The 17,028-nt window shown below is 44.5% G+C and overlaps 1 protein-coding gene across 4 annotated transcripts in view; it reads left to right on the forward strand.

Annotated features, from left to right (window-relative positions):
• Positions 1-17,028, forward strand: part of LMF1 (lipase maturation factor 1) — a 126,258-nt gene that overhangs the window by 41,898 nt on the left and 67,332 nt on the right. For all 4 annotated transcript variants that reach the window (XM_072982888.2, XM_072982887.2, XM_072982891.2 and 1 more), the window contains one exon: positions 4,611-4,676. In XM_072982888.2, coding sequence (XP_072838989.2) covers positions 4,611-4,676 — 66 coding nt within the window. The remainder of the gene's footprint in view (positions 1-4,610; positions 4,677-17,028) is intronic.

Raw genomic sequence — 17,028 nt, forward strand, 5'->3', positions numbered from 1 at the left:
ATCATTGACACTGGAGGTCTGAAAGAGGGCAGGTTATATAAGATAAAAAGCAAGGGGCTTTGCGTGACAGAAAGATGTAAAATACCATTTCTTTTGACACTTAGCTTGCCTAAAAAAGAAAATGTTAGCAAAGAGCATCTGGGAGGATTTATGGTCTGTGAGGCAGAGGGGTTTCTCCCCTTGCGTGGTCCCTCGTTTGAAACTGATCTTCGTTGTGCGCTGATATAACTTCACCATGGCTGTGTGTTTCACTCTCTAAGCCTGGGATCTTGGTATGTGAAGATGCTGTTCTCTCCAAAAACACTGGAATGAGGGGGTCGGTATCCCATCAGTGCGAGTGACACACCCAGTAAAGGGACATGAAAAAACAATGCAATGTTTTTCTCCCGGTGGCCCAGTGGACATCCGAGGAGGTTTCGTTTCCATGTCATGTCCAAAGAAGTTCTTCGTCCCTCAATTTTTGGTGCTGAGTGATCGTAGTTTGACTACGTTGCTGATCTTTGCTTCCCTAAGGGTTTGAATAGAGATGGACACAAACTGGGAAAATAGTGGTTTGTGATGGTTTGTCGCTATTCACAAACAACGAACCACAAACTTTCTGACAAAACAAACCTTTTTGTGGTTTGTGGGATTCAGGACTTCCAGGAGGTGTCGAAGGGCCCCTGTATGAGCTAGAGAAGCCAAACTTGGAGATAGTCTTCAGACAACGCTCCTCCATACCCCCTCTAGGTTTGGTGGACATAGGATATGGGATGTTTGTGTTTTAGTACCCTGATGCAAGTCCCCCCCCCAGGAAAGTGCTCTTTAGCAGTTGGGGGGGACAGCTTTGGGGGGCTATAACTTGGATGTTCCAAATTCAGTCTTTGCCAAACTTGGAGAGGGTAGGGAGGAGTGTTAACCCAAGCATCAGTCCAGGTTTGGTGAAGATAGCATTTGAAATGCTTGTGTTATACTCCGCAATATATCCCACATACTGATCACCAACACATAATAGTTTCATTTCGTCCTGGGAAGATGTTATTTCCCCCGAACCACCCCACAAAATCGCCCGACCTGTAGGGTTTTTCACTTTGCAGTTTGTTTCATGCACATCTCTGGTTTTGAGACAAAGATTTAGGAGCTTTTAAATGTATACACTAAAGTCAAGAAAGGAAGGGAAATAAAGTTCTATTTCAACAGCCAGTGGACCACTGGGTTTAGTCCAAACTATGAAGATTCCCTGTAAAAGACAATAATGCTGGGAAGGCCCTTTGACTAAATCCAGAGGTGGCAAAATGGGTTCCCATCCCCGAGGACAGACCGGCTGAAGCTTTTCTTTCCCAGCCGACAGTTTTCCATGGTTTTTAAGCTGCAGGTGCCTGCGCACAGCTGTGTCTTTGAAAAGTGTACTTGGGAAGGTGACCCTTGCGATGGATGTCGGGGAGCGCCGGAACCTTCTCGGCCTTTGACCTTGGGTTCCCTTCCTCCCTTGCTCTCTCTATTAAAAAAAAAAGAGAGAACAAGAAGAGAATCGTTCATCTCTCTTTGGCTGATTTTGGCTGGACGTTTTGGGGAGTTTCGGGGAGGTCCTGGAAGTGCGTGTGACTATTTCGTAGACCGTGATCTTCGCCTTTTAAAATCATTATTCTTTGTTTCGGGTGGTGTATGAATACCATGGTGATATGAAGAACGTATCTCCATATCTATGAACTTGCCCTGGGTATTAAGATAATCAGGGGAGGCCTTTTTCTTAGTCCCTCCACTCTCACAGATGTGTCTGATGGGGACGCAGGAGAGGGCCTTCTCTGTGGCTGCTCATTTAGACTATGGAACTCCCTGCCACTGGCAGCCCATCTGGCCCCATCTTTGCTGTCCTTCTGCAAGCAGGCCGATACCTTTCTCTTCCTTATTATATGGCTGCCTGAGAGGGGTTTTTCAAACTGGAATGCTGCGCTCTGTTGCTTTTCAATATGTGTTTAGTATTGATTCTATTTCATAGAATACTTGTCTTTCTTTTTTTAAATGTTTGTATACGGATTGTTTTTAGCTGTTAAATATTGTCTTTTGAATGATGCAAGCCGCCTCGAGTCCTTTTAAGGAGAAAGGCAGGGTAAAAATATTTTAAATAAAATACATAAAAATGAAACCTGCACTCGGGGGAAAAACCCTAGTCAAAGAAACTTAATGGCAAGAAAACAAGGAACAGACTGAAAGAGAGTCTGTTAGAAATTGTATATTTGGGGATTTCATGATAAATTCACCTTCTCACTTCTGTTATCAGCCAAAGTTAGCCAAGATTATCCTTGAGGTTCCTTTTACCTGCGCAAGTCTGTGCTTCTGAGTTCTTAGAGATGAACAGTCATCATCCTAACAAACTCAGGTGTGGTATAACTGTCAACTTAGTGGCGTCATTTGCAAGGCTGATTTGTCTAGCTGGACTATTTGAATCTCAGGCAAAGTAGCTGCTTGGTGGACAGCCAGGAGTTCCTTGTTTCAAAGTTTGGTTTTGGATTTTTGCATGCGGTCCTTGAACGAGCTTAATAAATTACTGGCGAATGAAGTTAAGGTGTGGTCGATCAGGAAACTTAGAAGCTGCTCGAATGCCAGGCACCGGAGAAGTAACTTGATGTTATAACCTGTCGCATTGCTTTTACTTTGTTACTTTCTGTTACTTTTTAAAAAAATACTCAACCTTTGGATCAATGGTGGATCGGCACAAAACATAAAAAGTATCAAAGCAGCCCTTTAAAGGCTGTTACATGTTGGCATGCATGTTTCGAATTTCATGCCATTTTGTTATCAATCTTAAGCTGTTTTTCAACTTCAAAGTAACTTTTTAAAGTAACTAGAAGATGTTAACTGTTGCACTAGTATCTAAAATCTGTTTCTGCTTGTTGCTGTTCCTTGAAACAAATGTCTTTATAATCTAGTTAAACCTAGCCACTTTAGGCCAGAATTGGTAATTCCGAGGGGTGTAGACTCATTGAATTACTGAGATTTGCATAAGGGTTGATTTACGACTCAACGGTTGAGACGGTGGGTCCACTCCAGCTGAGGTGAAAAAGGTGTTTAGTTCCTGAAGATCATTTCCTTTCTCGCCTTTTCTGTAATTGCACGAGACCGCGTGGTGTTTGAGAAAAGAGGTTGAGGGTTGTGTTAAACCTCCATCAAATGGCTGATCGGCAGGTGTCTGGAGCATCTTTTTGACCACCATCACTCTTCTTGGTTGAGATATGCCGAAATCCTAATCAAACCCCTTATAGAAGTAGATGGCAAAGGCTGAGGCACTGATCCTGCGCACCTCAAGCCTCTGAAAGAGAGTCTGTTAGAAACTGTTCTCAGTATATTGGGGAATTTCGTGATCATTCATGAATTCTCTTCTTTGGAAGCATGACCTTCTGGGTGACTTTTCATTCCTCCTTTTCTTTGTTGCTGATTTCAATCCCATGCTTATGGCAACCACAGAACGGGCTGATTTTTCTCCCTCTTCCTCCCCCTGTCGCATTTGTGGTGCTCTGAACTGTGCGTCTTCACCTCCCGACCTCTTTTTTTAATCTGTGGGGGGAAAGCCAAACCAGCGGTTGCCGTTTGACAACTTCTAGCTCAACACCAGCCAGGGCTTCCTGCTCTGCCCTTTCAGTGCCGCTTGTGAAAGAACAGAGTTTAGGGGAAACCAATGTTGAGGACCATAGTACTCAAACCCCTCCTACCTACATGCAAAAACTTGGGGATTCTGGAATTTGTACTCCCCTAAAGTAACTGTTTCAAGCACTGTGAAGGATGGGGGATTCCTAGTGGGTTCACCTTGGTCTTCCAAGTAAAACCTGGTGGGAACAGACTTCTTAACAGCTGTCACTGAATCATGTAATGATGTTGGAATATAAATGTATCATTGTGGATTTCCTGTATTGGTAGAGGGATCCTCTAGATCCAGGGTCTACCAACCTTGGGTAGACCAGTTGTCCTTGGACTGCAGTTCCCAGAAGCCCTTGCCACTAACTGTGCTGGCTGGGGTTTCTGGGAGTTGCGGTCCAAGAATGCCGAGGTTACCCAAGGTTGGGAACCATAGCTCTAGAGGACCTTTCCATCTGTAGAAGTCTATGATCTTGGGTGTTGTGTGGGTCGTTCTCATTTGGGGTTCACCCTGTCATCATCAATTTAGAACTCTAGAATTGGAAGGGACCCTTGAGTTCACCAAGTTGGGTCTTGTTAAGGAGGTGGGGTGGATAATCACATTCCAAAAGCTAGATGCTTCAGCCACCGAGCTATTTATTAATTAGAATCATTATCAATTAGAGGAAGAGGCCTCTAAGGCCATTGAGTCCAACCCCCTGCTCAGTACAGGAATCCAAATCAAAGCAGATCGGACAGATGGCTCTCCAATTTTCTCTTGAAGGCCTCCATAGTGTTGAAGCCCTCACCATCTCTGAAGGTCATGGGTTCTGTTGTCCTACTGCTCTAGCAGTTAGGAAGTTTTCCCTGATATTCAGCGGAAGGGCAGGAAACAGATTATATAAAGAAGGACATTCCCTCGCCTTTCAGTGTCGGACTGTGTGTGAATTCCTTCGAGAGTTTTTTTTTATGAGGCTGATAATAATCTTAGTTCATTTTAATTTATCTTTGCTTGACAGGGGTTGATTAAAATCCGAGGAGACCGCTGCTGGAGAGACCTGACATGCATGGACTACCATTATGAGGTGAGCTATTGAAACCTCTGGTTGCCTGCTTCGCTTTGGAGCTTCTCTACTCTCATGTTGCAGCCCAAGAACGCCTGGGGAAGAATCAGGCCCAAACCTGGAGGCGGCGCCACCTGGGTTCCTTACACACACAACTCTCTTGTCACTTTCTTGACCCCCTTCTATCTTTTCAAAGGCACGTTTTCCAAGCACGAATGCGAGAGATTTCTCCGATCAACAGGTAGGCATCTAAAATTAACACTTCCCGCTTGAGTGCCTTAATCACGCCGGCTCCAAGCAGCAGCCCGAACGCTGGATGATCTTAACTTTTTGATTCTACAGAAAATTAAATGGGTGGGGGAAGAGGAGGAGGAGGAGGAGGAGGAGAAAATCGTAGCTAGCAGAATCCCGCAGGACATAAGACTCTCTTAGCGCATCCCAGGGGCTTTGCCGTGCAGGAAGATCACATTCCCTCTCCGCGCTTGACATCCAGAGGAGTGCATGTCAGTCACGAAGCTTACATGCATTGGTAATGTGCCAACATGTATTTCAAGGGGAAACATGAGCCGTATTCCTGGGTTCTTTTTCTGTTTGACAAAGAATTTGTATTGAGGCCCACGAATGCTTCCTGTCCGACGCTTGGGTTTCGCCTTTCCGTTGCCTGGACTTTGTCTTATGAGACCACCCAAGGCCCTTGGTCTTCGTTAGCACATCTTCCGCCCTTTTCCTCCAATCTCTCCCCCCCCAAGACACTTTCTCTCTCTCCTCCCTGCTCCTTTTTGGCCCAACCTTCCTCCCGATGGAGTTAACCCCTTCCAGCCTCCTTCAGACATCTCAGCCAGCTCTCCATGGTGACCTTATCAGAGGCTTTGAGCTCACTGACAGGTGTGGAATTGCGAGAAGACCTTCTTACGTCGAAAGCATGTCCACTTCCTGGCATGTGACTGCATCTTTGAGACTTTAGGATCTAATGGTGTGACACGATTTCATCCAAAGTTTTCATAACAATTATTAAGAATTTTACACCCTGTCTGTTGTGTTGTCTCCCTTTGGAAGTGTTGTGTGCTGTTCCTTCATGCTATCGGTCTTCCACTTGGGACTTTTGACCAGAAAATGGTAAGTTTGGACACTCAGGTCTTTATTCTTATCTCCAGTTCCCCTGATTTGCCAACATACTGTAAATTATAATTCAAGAATACTTGTTACATGCCTCTGACTTAGGGCGACCCTATCCATGAGCCGTCTCCAACATGTCCTGCCCTCAGCAGTCCCATTCAGCTCTTGCAAACTCAAGGTTGTGGCTTCCTATAGGGAGCCAATCCATCTCATATTTGATCTTCCTCTTTTCCTGCTGCCTTCTACCTTTCTGAGCATTATTATCTTTTCCAGAGAATCCTGCCTTCTCATGATGTGCCCAAAGTAGAACAGCCTGAATGTCATCAGTTTTGCTTCCGGAGATAGTTCAGGCTTGATTTGATCTAGGATCCACCCGTTCGTCTTTCTGGCAGCCCACGCTATCCGCAAAGCTCTTCTCCAACATCAAATTCTATAGAATTGTTTTTTTCCTCCCTGTCAGCTTTCTTTACTAGCCCACCAAGTTTCTTTTTTAATATAATGTCCAAAAAAAGTCTATTTTTTTTATTTTAAAAAAAGAAACCCATTATGGGCATTTTCATAGCTGTTGTTGGCAACCACAGTTTGGAAGGGGACGGAAAAAACCAAAACAAAAAAACACATTTAATTGAGATTACAGAGCAAAGGGAAGGGAGAAGATTGGAGGAAACTGGTAAAAATGGGGTGAAGGGTTAGGGTTGTCCAGGGGTTGTGGTGAGCACAGCCGTCAAGGCGAAAGTGGGTGGCGAGATCTTCGTTTAACATATTGATGAGCTGGAGAAATGAGATGGGAGCTGTGGGTGGCAGAAAATCTGTTTGCTTTTTGTGGGAGAAAGATCTAATTTTTAAAAAATAAAACCACAATCTCCGGTTTTACTTTTGGAGCGCTTTGGAAAACGTACTCTCTCCTTGCTTTTAAAGGAATGGCATCTGGACGGGAGCAGAACCTTCTCTGCATATTCCCAAAATTAAATGGGGGAAAAAGTGTGTGAAAGGAAGACAAAAGAGAGTGGCCAAATGCGGTGACGATTTAAAAGTGAATGGGTTTATTCGAGTGCAAGCACTCCTGGATCGGAAGAATCTATTTCTTCAGACACAAGAAGTGTGACTTCTATAGCTATACATAAATGGAGGTTGTGGATCGGTGAGGATACAGCAAACAGAAAGGTGATGGTTGATGAATGAGACTATCAAACTGTTAATTAGTGAAGATATCAGACCTTAGCCAGGATGATGAGTTATATGCCAGATAGACTGGCTCATCCCTGAAATCCTAACAGCTGTTTTCCGGGTTACAACCCAGAGGCGGTCAATGAAGACATCTCTTTTATACCTGCAAAATATGACAGAAATGTGGGTTGTTGGTTTAAGAAGCCTTGATCTCTGTTTAGGCTGCTCCTATATTTCTATTGAACTTTCAACACAGCATTGGATTCCTTGACTGAACACAACCAAGAGGATGTGTAACTTAATGGTTTTTTAACGTACACGTGGGTTTCCTGCCTGGCTGGCTATAACATACCCTATATTTATTGTTCTATTACTCTTTAAGGGTTCAGCTAACATGCGGCTCAGAGCGCTTTTTGCACCTTTTCTTAAGGGCGTGTGTCCGTGTGGGTAAGGTACGAGAAAGCCTGTAATGTTAACATGTTGCGCTTAAATGGGTTAATAAAAGTTTCAGACTCTTTAAAAGAGTTGTGCGTGCCAGCCCGGCTTTTAATTTAGGAGTATAAATCACTTTCCAGTCTGATTATTTGTAAAATCCTCCAGGTTTTGCCGAGACACAATAGCTGCTTTGTCCTTTTGCTAATTTAATTTATAGGTTTGAGGATTTCAGATCGGTCGTTTAGCGAAAGCTGCTCTGTGCGCTCCAGTCTGAGAAAGGGTGTTTTGGAATTGCATATCGGACTGAGGCTGAATTAGGAAACAACCGTCAGTGTTGTGAAATGCACATTCACGCCGTTATTCCCAGTGTCTGCGCCAGGGCACACTCCTTAATGTCAGTGGAAATGCATGAGAACGTTCTTGTGACCTCAAAGTGTCCTCATGACTTCTGGGTCTCCGCCTGAGTTTGGCTTTGCTTGCAATTGTGCCTCGTTAATTTGCCCCCGGGGAGGGCAGTTCATCTCCAACTCTGAACTAGATTCCGGTTGAATTTCACTGACTCCTGATGTTATAGAATGAGAGAAAATTTTCTGTTGGGTCTCTGTATGACTCTTCCTGCATTCATGGGGACCCTATTTAGCACCATAACGCACTGAGAGAAGAGTGTCTCTCTTATGGAGGTTTCCCGAAAAATCTGTTACCAGCTTTAGAACAAAATATGTGTTCGTTCCTCTGAGCATCAGAAGAAGGAAGAGTTTGGAGTGTTGGCAGCATATTATGTGCATCCACAAAGGAGAAAGAGAAGGCTCACATAGGCATAGGATGTAGACATCTTTATATTTATTAATAAAAAACCCCAGGGATACCTCTCTCTCTCTACGGAGGCACAAATACCCATTGTGGCCAAGAGTGCCTTTTATGAGCTTTGTGGATTGCTCAGCTGCGCCCCTACCTGGATAAGACATGGCTAGTGACCGTGGTTCCTGTGTTGGTAATCTCTAAAATAGACTACTGTAACACTCTCTACGTAGGGCTGCCCTTGAAGACAATACGGAAATTTCAGCAGGCTCAAAATGAAAGTGCCAGACTGATTATAGGGACCGGCAGATATGAACACATATCCCCAGCCTTGGCATTCCTTCATGAGCTCCCTGCGCTGTTTCTGCGCTGATCATGACCTATAGAGCCCTTAGTGGTTTAGGACCTCAAGAGCTGTCCAAATGTCTCTCCCACAAAATAGCTACTCACCTTACCTGCTCCTCACAGTCCTTGATGCTAAAAATTGTGATGCGCAAGGAGGCCAAAAGAGGTAACACTGGGAACCAAGCTTTCTCAGTCGTGGCCCCTTTCCTGTGGAATACGTTTCCTACAGAGGTTCGTCAGGCACCTTCCCTCTCAGTTTTTAGAAACTTAGTTAAAATGGAATTGTATAAAGCTGCCTTTTACTAGTATTGTAACTGTTGACTTGAGATGTTCACATTTGTTTTATATTTGTTTAATCCCATTTAAATGTATGTTGTATAGTTTTGAATAGTGACAGGATGGTTGGTTGGTTGGTTGGTTGGTTGGTTGGTTGGTTGGTTGGTTGGTTGGTTGGTTGGTTGGTGGGTGGGTGGGTGGGTGGGTGGGTGGGTGGGTGGGTTGGATGGATGGATGGATGGATGGATGGATGGATGGATGGATGGATGGATGGATGGATGGATGGATATGGTGGTTTTTATTGTCTGATTTGTAATTATGCCTTTGATGGGTTGCAAACCACCCAGAGAAATTTCATACTGATGGGACAGTACAGAAGTTGAAATAATAAATAAATAAATATGAAGCACAAGGGAAGGCTATACTTATGAGATGAGAAATACTGCTCCAGAACATTTCTCTTATAAATAAAAATAATTCAAGGAGGGTAATTATTTCCATTGTCATACAGTTAAGAATTTTTTCCTGATATTCAGCCTAAATCTGGCTTCCTGTAGCTTTTGCTTATTATTACTTATTACTTATTATTACTTGTCCTGCACTCTGTGATGTTGGAGAACAGATCCTTCCCTTTCTCTGTAAGACTCCCTTTCAAATATTTGACAAGTGTTATCCTATCTCTCCTCAGTCCTCTTGTTCTAAGATGGGGTCTTTTATCCATCCATCTCTCTCCCTCTCTCTCAAAATGAAGCATGGCATGGATTTAATTTAGGAGTTCAGAATGTTAATGCTGTCCCTTCTCTTCCTAAGGCTCTTCCCTGGCTTTGGAAATCTTATATCTTGACTGTTAAAATGTCGGGATGCCTGAGGGGAGCCTGTTTTGGAATATCTTCTCATTCCATCAGTATTTTTAAATTTCTTTTATGCTGTGTTAGCTGAAACTATTCCTTGCTTTTGGACTGGGGTAGCCTGTGCACACACTCTTCCTGCAGGAGGTCGAAGCGTTCTTTCTCTGTCCTCCTCGATAAGATTTTGTGAGCTGAGAGTTGAGGTTATGAGATGCTTAAGAGGTAAGAAAGAGTTTTTGGCTGCTTCTAAGCAGGGAGAGGTAGTCTCGTATAGTGGGTAGAGTGACTAGGAAACCTGGGTTCAAATGTGTATTTGGCCATGGGAAGCCACTGAGGGTAGGACTGGAACCCTGCACCTTAAATATCTCACCTAACTTGAAACCCCGAATGATAATAATGCTGACATGCTGTCAAGTCAGTTCTGACTTATTGTGACCCCTTTGGGGGGTGTTCTAGGGATCACAAAGTGTTTTCCTGGTGCTCTGGAAACACGACGCACCTTGTCCAAAGCTTCACAGGCTGGCTTTTCACCAGCGAAATCATGTGCGGGCAGCAGAAAGAGAGACGCCAAAAAGCCGAAAACAGGGGTTAGGAGTAGCGAAATGCAAATAATGTTGCTACCTGCAGGTCCTTACTTTTTTTCAGGGCAAGCAGAGTGCCGTGAAAAGTCAGACTAATGGAAGTAACGTGGTAGGGAAAAGTTAGAAGAGGAGGTTCCTTGCTTGGGATAACTAAAAGTAGTTTCTAGTTACTCTCTAGAGGTTGCCTTCCAAAAGAGCATTGAGCCAATTTTTTAACCCTGATGCTGGGGCTATCGTGATTTGCAGGAGCTCTCCAAGGTACTGAATTTTCTTGGCGGGGCCAGGAGGTAGCACTTTGACTAGCTGTGGTAAAGGGAGCCCCAAAACCCGGAGGGGATTCACAGCACCCCTGAAACTGGAGCCACAGCTGCCACTGAATCAGGCTGGCATCCTTCATGTAGTCAAGATCCAAAGGGAGGTGGATTCAGCCCCGTGGCCTCTGGAAGCAAAGCGCTCTTCTCTTCCAAGACCCTTCAAGGGTCTTTTCCTTTATTTTTAAATCTGTATATCTGACCTTGCCGAGAAGGCAGCTGCAAAAAATAATACCCTCGCTTCCTTAATGATGTAATCGGCATCACTGAAGAAGCTCAAGGTGCAGTATTTTCACCACTACCCTGTAAAGTAGGAGAGTGTTTGCCACATGGTGGGCTCCGCCGGCGAGAAAGGAACTGAACACATACACCCCGTTGAAATCCAATATTGAGTCAAAAATTAAGAGTAAACCAGGTGGACAATGAGTTTGACTGCTGGTTATTCTAAGTAACATTCGTCGTTGTTTAGTCGTTCAGTCGTGTCTGACTCTTTGTGACCCCATGGACCAGAGAGCATGCCAGGCCCTCCTATCTTCCACGGCCTCCCGGAGTTTGGTCAAATTCATGTTGGTCACTTCGATGACCCTGTCCAGCCATTTCGTCCTCTGTCGTCCCCTTCTCCTCTTGCCTTCACCCTTTCCCAACATAAGGGACTTTTCCAAGGAGTCTTCTCTTCTCATGAGATGGCCAAAGTACTGGAGCCTCAGCTTCAGGATCTGTCCTTCCAGTGAGCACTCAGGGTTGATTTCCTTCAGAATGGATAGGTTTGTTCTCCTTGCAAGACATAAAAATGCAATAATGAGCCAAGGGAGTATGTGAAAAAAGAAAAAGATGATGTAAACACTGTGTATGTATGAAGGTATAAGAGTGGATGATGAATAAAAAATGTACTATTATCGTAATATAATAGGTGTTGTTATGCTATTTTGAATTGATTGATACAACAACAACAATGAGATGATGATGATGATGATGATGATGATGATGATGATGATGATGATGATGATGATGATGATGATGATGATGATGATGATGATGATGATGATGGTGATGGAGAACAACACCAGGATAAGGCAGTGACCAACCAGCATCTTGTTCCCGGACCTTGATGGGCTGAATACAGCACTCCTCTCACTTCTTATTTAAAAAATAAAATTTAAAAAAATCCAATAATTCCCCATGTCGTCTTGGAACAAATAGGGGTGCATATTTCCCCTCCCAGCGCAGACTGATTTTCAGCCCAGGGGTCTTTGCTCAGAAGTTATTTCTGGTCCCCCAACTCCCTGTGTAGCACAGTTGAGCCCCAGACATGTGGAGGGCATGAAGGGCTGATGAAAGCCAGACTGATTTGGGGCAGCCTATGGGGGGGCATCCAGGAGATCTGGGGTGGCCCCCCCTGGGCTGCACGTCATCCGCTCCCCACCCTCGTGTGAAACGAACATACCCCTATGATTTGAAGCAAATACTTATCTCTCTTCCTAGAGGACAGGAGCCCATGCCCTTTTTTTCGGGGAGGGACGTCTGCAATTTTCTGCTTAGTAATTTTAAAAAAGGCCGGCCTTCCTCTCTGGTCCGTGGTGGAGAAGACAAAACTCCAAATAAGCCACAGATCGTGAGAGCCTTCACCCCACTCCCCTTATAATTGAGGAAGCCAAAGGAATTAGTCACGGCGAGAGAAATACGCTGCTTTTTGGCTGCTGTAAAAATAAGGTTTCTTTTGTCCGAGAGAGCCCTGGGCAGCCGGGTGGGAACCGCACGTGATTTACCTCAGGGCAAGACGGAAAGAAGAATGAGATCTCTCTCCTCCTCCTCCTCCTCTTCAGAGGAAATATTTTTCTCTTTTTAACTTTATAAATATTGGAAATATTTCTTTCGCTGTGCAAACGTCCTTTTCGCCAGGAGCTTTCCTCAACTGCTCTCTTGTCTGGGTGCGCCAGAGTGAATAAAAACTTGGGTGCATCAAATCGTATGAAAAGGGGCCGTGGGGCCTGTGTGGACCTCTGCTTTCAAAAGGACCAGCCTGTCACTGAAAGTATGGTTGCAGTGGGTGAGTGGGTGGGGAAGAGGTAAGTCCATCATCTCCACCTCGCAGGCAGCCATGAACTCCTTACCTCCTGAAGGGTGGATGGTTCTTCCGTTCTTGGGACTTGGATTTAGGGACATGATGGCCGTATTCCCTCATGAGGCCATAGAAGGAGCTGGACACCCACTCAGTGCTCCCAGTTTCTTCAGCAGTCTTGACAAAAAGTTGACCTCGCCATCAGATATCAGGTATTTTTTGTGTGTTTTGTTTTGGACAGCTCTCTGGGTCTACTCCTCATAGAAAACGTTTTCATTTGAGGTGTAGTACAAGCACCTATTAGGGATGTGGTGGCGCTGCGGGCTAAACCGCAGAAGCCTGTGCTGCAGGGTCAGAAGACCAAGCAGTCGTAAGATTGAATCCACGCGACGGAGTGAGCGCCCGTCACTTGTCCCAGCTCCCGCCAATCTAGTGGTTCGAAAGCATCCAAATGCGAGTAGATCAATAGGGACCACCTCGGTGGGAAGGTAACAGCGTTCCGTGCCTAAGTCGCACTGGCCATGTGACCACGGAAGATTGTCTTCGGACAAAGACTTGGACTTGGTACCAAAGACTTAGACTCAGACTTGGGACTCCGACCCAAAGAGTTGCCAACATCCCTGACATGAGTCATGACGGTTGGGGGATTCCAGGAGTGGCATTCAAAAAAGTAACTTTTCCCACCATTTCTGGAGAAGCTCTGACTTAGGTGGTACTTGCACCGGCCATAGGTCATTCTGACTAGGCACACGTTGCATATAACGAGGAACTGAATCGATAACTATCCTGACCGTATCCATAATTCAGCAAGTGCTGTAATTGTATATTCAGAACGGCCTTTGCCAGTATTATGAAGGGTTTCTGGTGGGAAACCTCTCCACGCCCTCCTTCCTGCTTATTAATGGAGGGGCAGCCGGTGTGCCTTTTTTATAGACGAAATACACAGATGTGGAGAAAACAGAGGGGGAAAAATTAATGACAAGTTTGATTCTGCTTATAGTTAATGCTGATGTTTATTAATGCAGTTTCTGGTTAGCGCGGATGGCCGTTGGTGGCGGCGGCGGTTTTTATTTGACTTGTATTACAAGACGGGCCATTAATATCCTGATTAAGGAATTCTTGAACTTTTTTCCCACCCGTTTAATGTGGAACTACAGATGCTGGGTTTGGACAGAGGGACTATAAATGACGTGGACTTGGGGATGAAAGATCGGGCGCGGAGCAGGGAGCTTGCTAATCTTCGTAGCAATTAATATTGGGGCTGGAATCCAAAGCTTTGTGGGCGTGATGGGTAGGGTTTTTTTCCGTATTACAATGGAAGAAACATATATAGTGTTAGACTTTGCCGTGCGAACACCACAGGACTGAAACGAACCCCCATCTAACATAAGATAAGTTTTAGATCAGTGGTTCCCAGCCTTTGATCTCCAGATATTCTCGGGCAAAAACTTCCTGAAGTCATCACCGCTGACTTGTAGAGATTTCAGCCATTCCTTGAGATCGGGTGAGGTGCGTTGTGAGAATTTGTTATGGGCCCGGTAATGTTTTGTGACACCCCTGAATATCATAGCTGGAATTATTTTATTCATTTGTAGTGCTGGAGGGTTGGTTTTTTTTTTTTTTTTTGCGCATATCGTGAACCACCAGGAAGACAGACAAGTGGATGCCAGATCAAATCTCGCCTGAACTCTCATTGGGAGCAAAAATGATTAAACCGAGGGTATTTTGTTTTACCGCTAATCTTATGACCACAGAGCTGGAAGGGACCCTACGGATTGTCGAGTCCATCGCTTGTCAAGGAGCCACTGTAGGGAATCGAACTCCCAGCCTCCAGGACCTAAAGCATGGAGCTATCCAGCAGTTCATTGACCATATCACGACACAGAAAAACTTAGTGGGAAAGGCAGTAATGGTGGGAAAAGTGGAAGGCAGCAGGAAAAGAGGAGGGCCTAGCATGGGATGTATTAACTCTTTAAAGGAAGCCACAGCCCTGGCTTTCACAGGACCTAACAGGGCAGCTAAGAATGGGACCTTCTTGTGAGGAATCATTTATAGTCAGAAATGACTTGGCTGGACACGAGGGGAGTTTAATCTTTCATAGAATCATGGAGTTGGAAGGGGCCTCTAAGGCCATCCAGTCTGACCCCCTCCCCTGCACAGTGCAGGAATCCCAATCCAAGCAGATCTTGGCCAACTTTCTCTTGGATTCCTGCTTCTTGGAGTGCTGTTGCAATGTGATCTCAAGTCATACACAGCCCCTTAGAAACAGGCTCTGAATCTCAGCGACTTAGCTTTGCAGCAATCTTAAAACCATGTGCTGGGTTTCGGTCCAGCGTCCTGTAAACGTTGGCATACACCAGTCCCCATGTTTTGAAACCGGGTATGGATGACCCTCCCGATCAAGCCGCAGGGAGCTGGGGTCGCCGTAGCTCTGATGCAGAGAATAAAAATTAAGGAACCCAGGACCCGGCTTTAATTAAATTGGAAGTGCCCGTAAATTCTGCTCATTTTTCATTAGTACTCTGTATCAGGAAACCTGGCTTCTGGTATTCGGGATTTAATAAGGCAATCTACATGGCCTGGATCCAATAACTTCTGGCTGGTTAAATCTATTAATGGGTGAGAAATTACTTAATTTGCTTCTTCTGTTTCACCTGATGTTAAACAGATTCGCAGGCGTGATTGCTCAGATTCACACACTGCGTTCGAGCGGGAGGTTGGAATTAGCTTCCAGGATTTTACCGAGAATGTCATATCTCCTCTATCTGGCATATCGTCCCTGTCGTAGATATTATTTGCTGGAAAATTGATAAGGAACCATGTCTGGATTTCTTTTGCCTTCCCCCACCATTGCCTTTTTGAGTCAAGATTTACTTATTTATTTATTTATTTTAAAGCTGCCACTTAAATCTATGTTGGAGAAGCTAAGCCCAGTCTCCTTGCCTCTGGGCCCGGTTTGCGGAGAGGAAGCAGTTTAGAAATAATATACCACTTTTATTTTGCATAAGAACGCCTTTTGGTTTCGAGCATCTGTTTCCAGTTTAAAGACAGGGAACGAGAAAATTCCACATGGCAGAAGGCAAGCATGTAGGGCACCCCCTTCCCGCATGTATCATGTCTTCTTATAGGCCTGTTTAATAAGAACATGGTATGAAAAGCTTAATTTGGGTCTCCAGCTCATTTAGGAAATCACTGTTTTTTCATAACAAAGCTAAAGATGATAGAATACTCTTAGATTGTAGGGTCAAATATTGGAAAATTATTTTAGCCTTTGCTTTGAGCCTTTCATAGCAGTGCTATCCTCTGTTCTCCCCCAAAAAGCTAGCCTGGGCTTAACTGTGCCATTAGCCAATGCAGAGCTTGGAAATATACTTTAAAAAGTTGATAATTGTTGGAACGAGATGCATTATCCTGAATTTGCAATGCAGACGTCTCAGTTCCTTTTCATGGAAACGCCAGCCGTTGTTCCTGAGATGCACAAACTGTGTGTTCTTTTGCTGAGCTGTGCCTCTTCATTAAGCTGTTTGCAATATCAATGTGTTCTCGAAGGCTTGTTGTAGGTTTTTCGGGCTGTTTGGCCATGTTCTGGAAATTTTTCTTCCTAACGTTTTGCCTGTCTCTGTGGCCGGCATCTTCAGAGGACAGGATTCAGAACTCTGTCTGTGCTCTGGTGCAGTTTGATTGGATAGTTGGGTACTTATAGCTGTGGGATCAGCTTTTTGTCCTTTTCAGGAGATGGGGTGATTATGGTGATCAGGGTGTTTTTTGTTATGGGTGTATTGTTGTGATAAGGGGGGGAGGAAGATGATCTGTCACAATGATTGATGGGTATTGGTAGCTAGCCTTTTGTGAGTAGAGTTCATTGACCTTTTGCAGGCTGTATTATTCAGTACTAGGAGTTTGTAATATCCTTTTCAAAAATTGTTTGAAATGTGAGAAAGACAGATGCATGCTTCCGATTAAAGAATGGATCTGGCAGCTTGCTGTCTTTTCAAGGTGTAGAGGCAACAGGATGGTATGGGGTTTCCCCCTCTAAGTTTGGTCTTCTTTTATTGAAGTCTCGCTTGAGATTTTTTGCCTTGACATGTTTTTACTGAACTTGACAGGCCATTGGCTGTCTTTTTAAATATTTCTGGCCCTCCGAAAATAGTAAAAGGATTTATGCACGATAAAACCATTTCGAAGAGGAAATGGACTAGTTGCTTGAGCCTTTCAAAAAAGTAATGATTTTTCCCCATGAATGTGCAACACGAACAATTTTGTTGTTGTTGGATGCGGTCAAGTGGCCTCCAAATTTTGGGGCTCCGGAAAAGAAGGAGTTCCCGTCGGCTGGCCTGCTCAGCTCTGGGCTTGTTTAACCTTGAGAAAAGAAGGCTGAGGAGAGATGGGATCGCACTCTTCCATTACTTGAAAAGTAATCATCCAGAGGAGGGGCAG

This window comes from Pogona vitticeps, chromosome 13 (genome assembly GCF_051106095.1).
Source record: "Pogona vitticeps strain Pit_001003342236 chromosome 13, PviZW2.1, whole genome shotgun sequence".
In the NCBI taxonomy this organism is placed as follows: domain Eukaryota; kingdom Metazoa; phylum Chordata; class Lepidosauria; order Squamata; family Agamidae; genus Pogona; species Pogona vitticeps.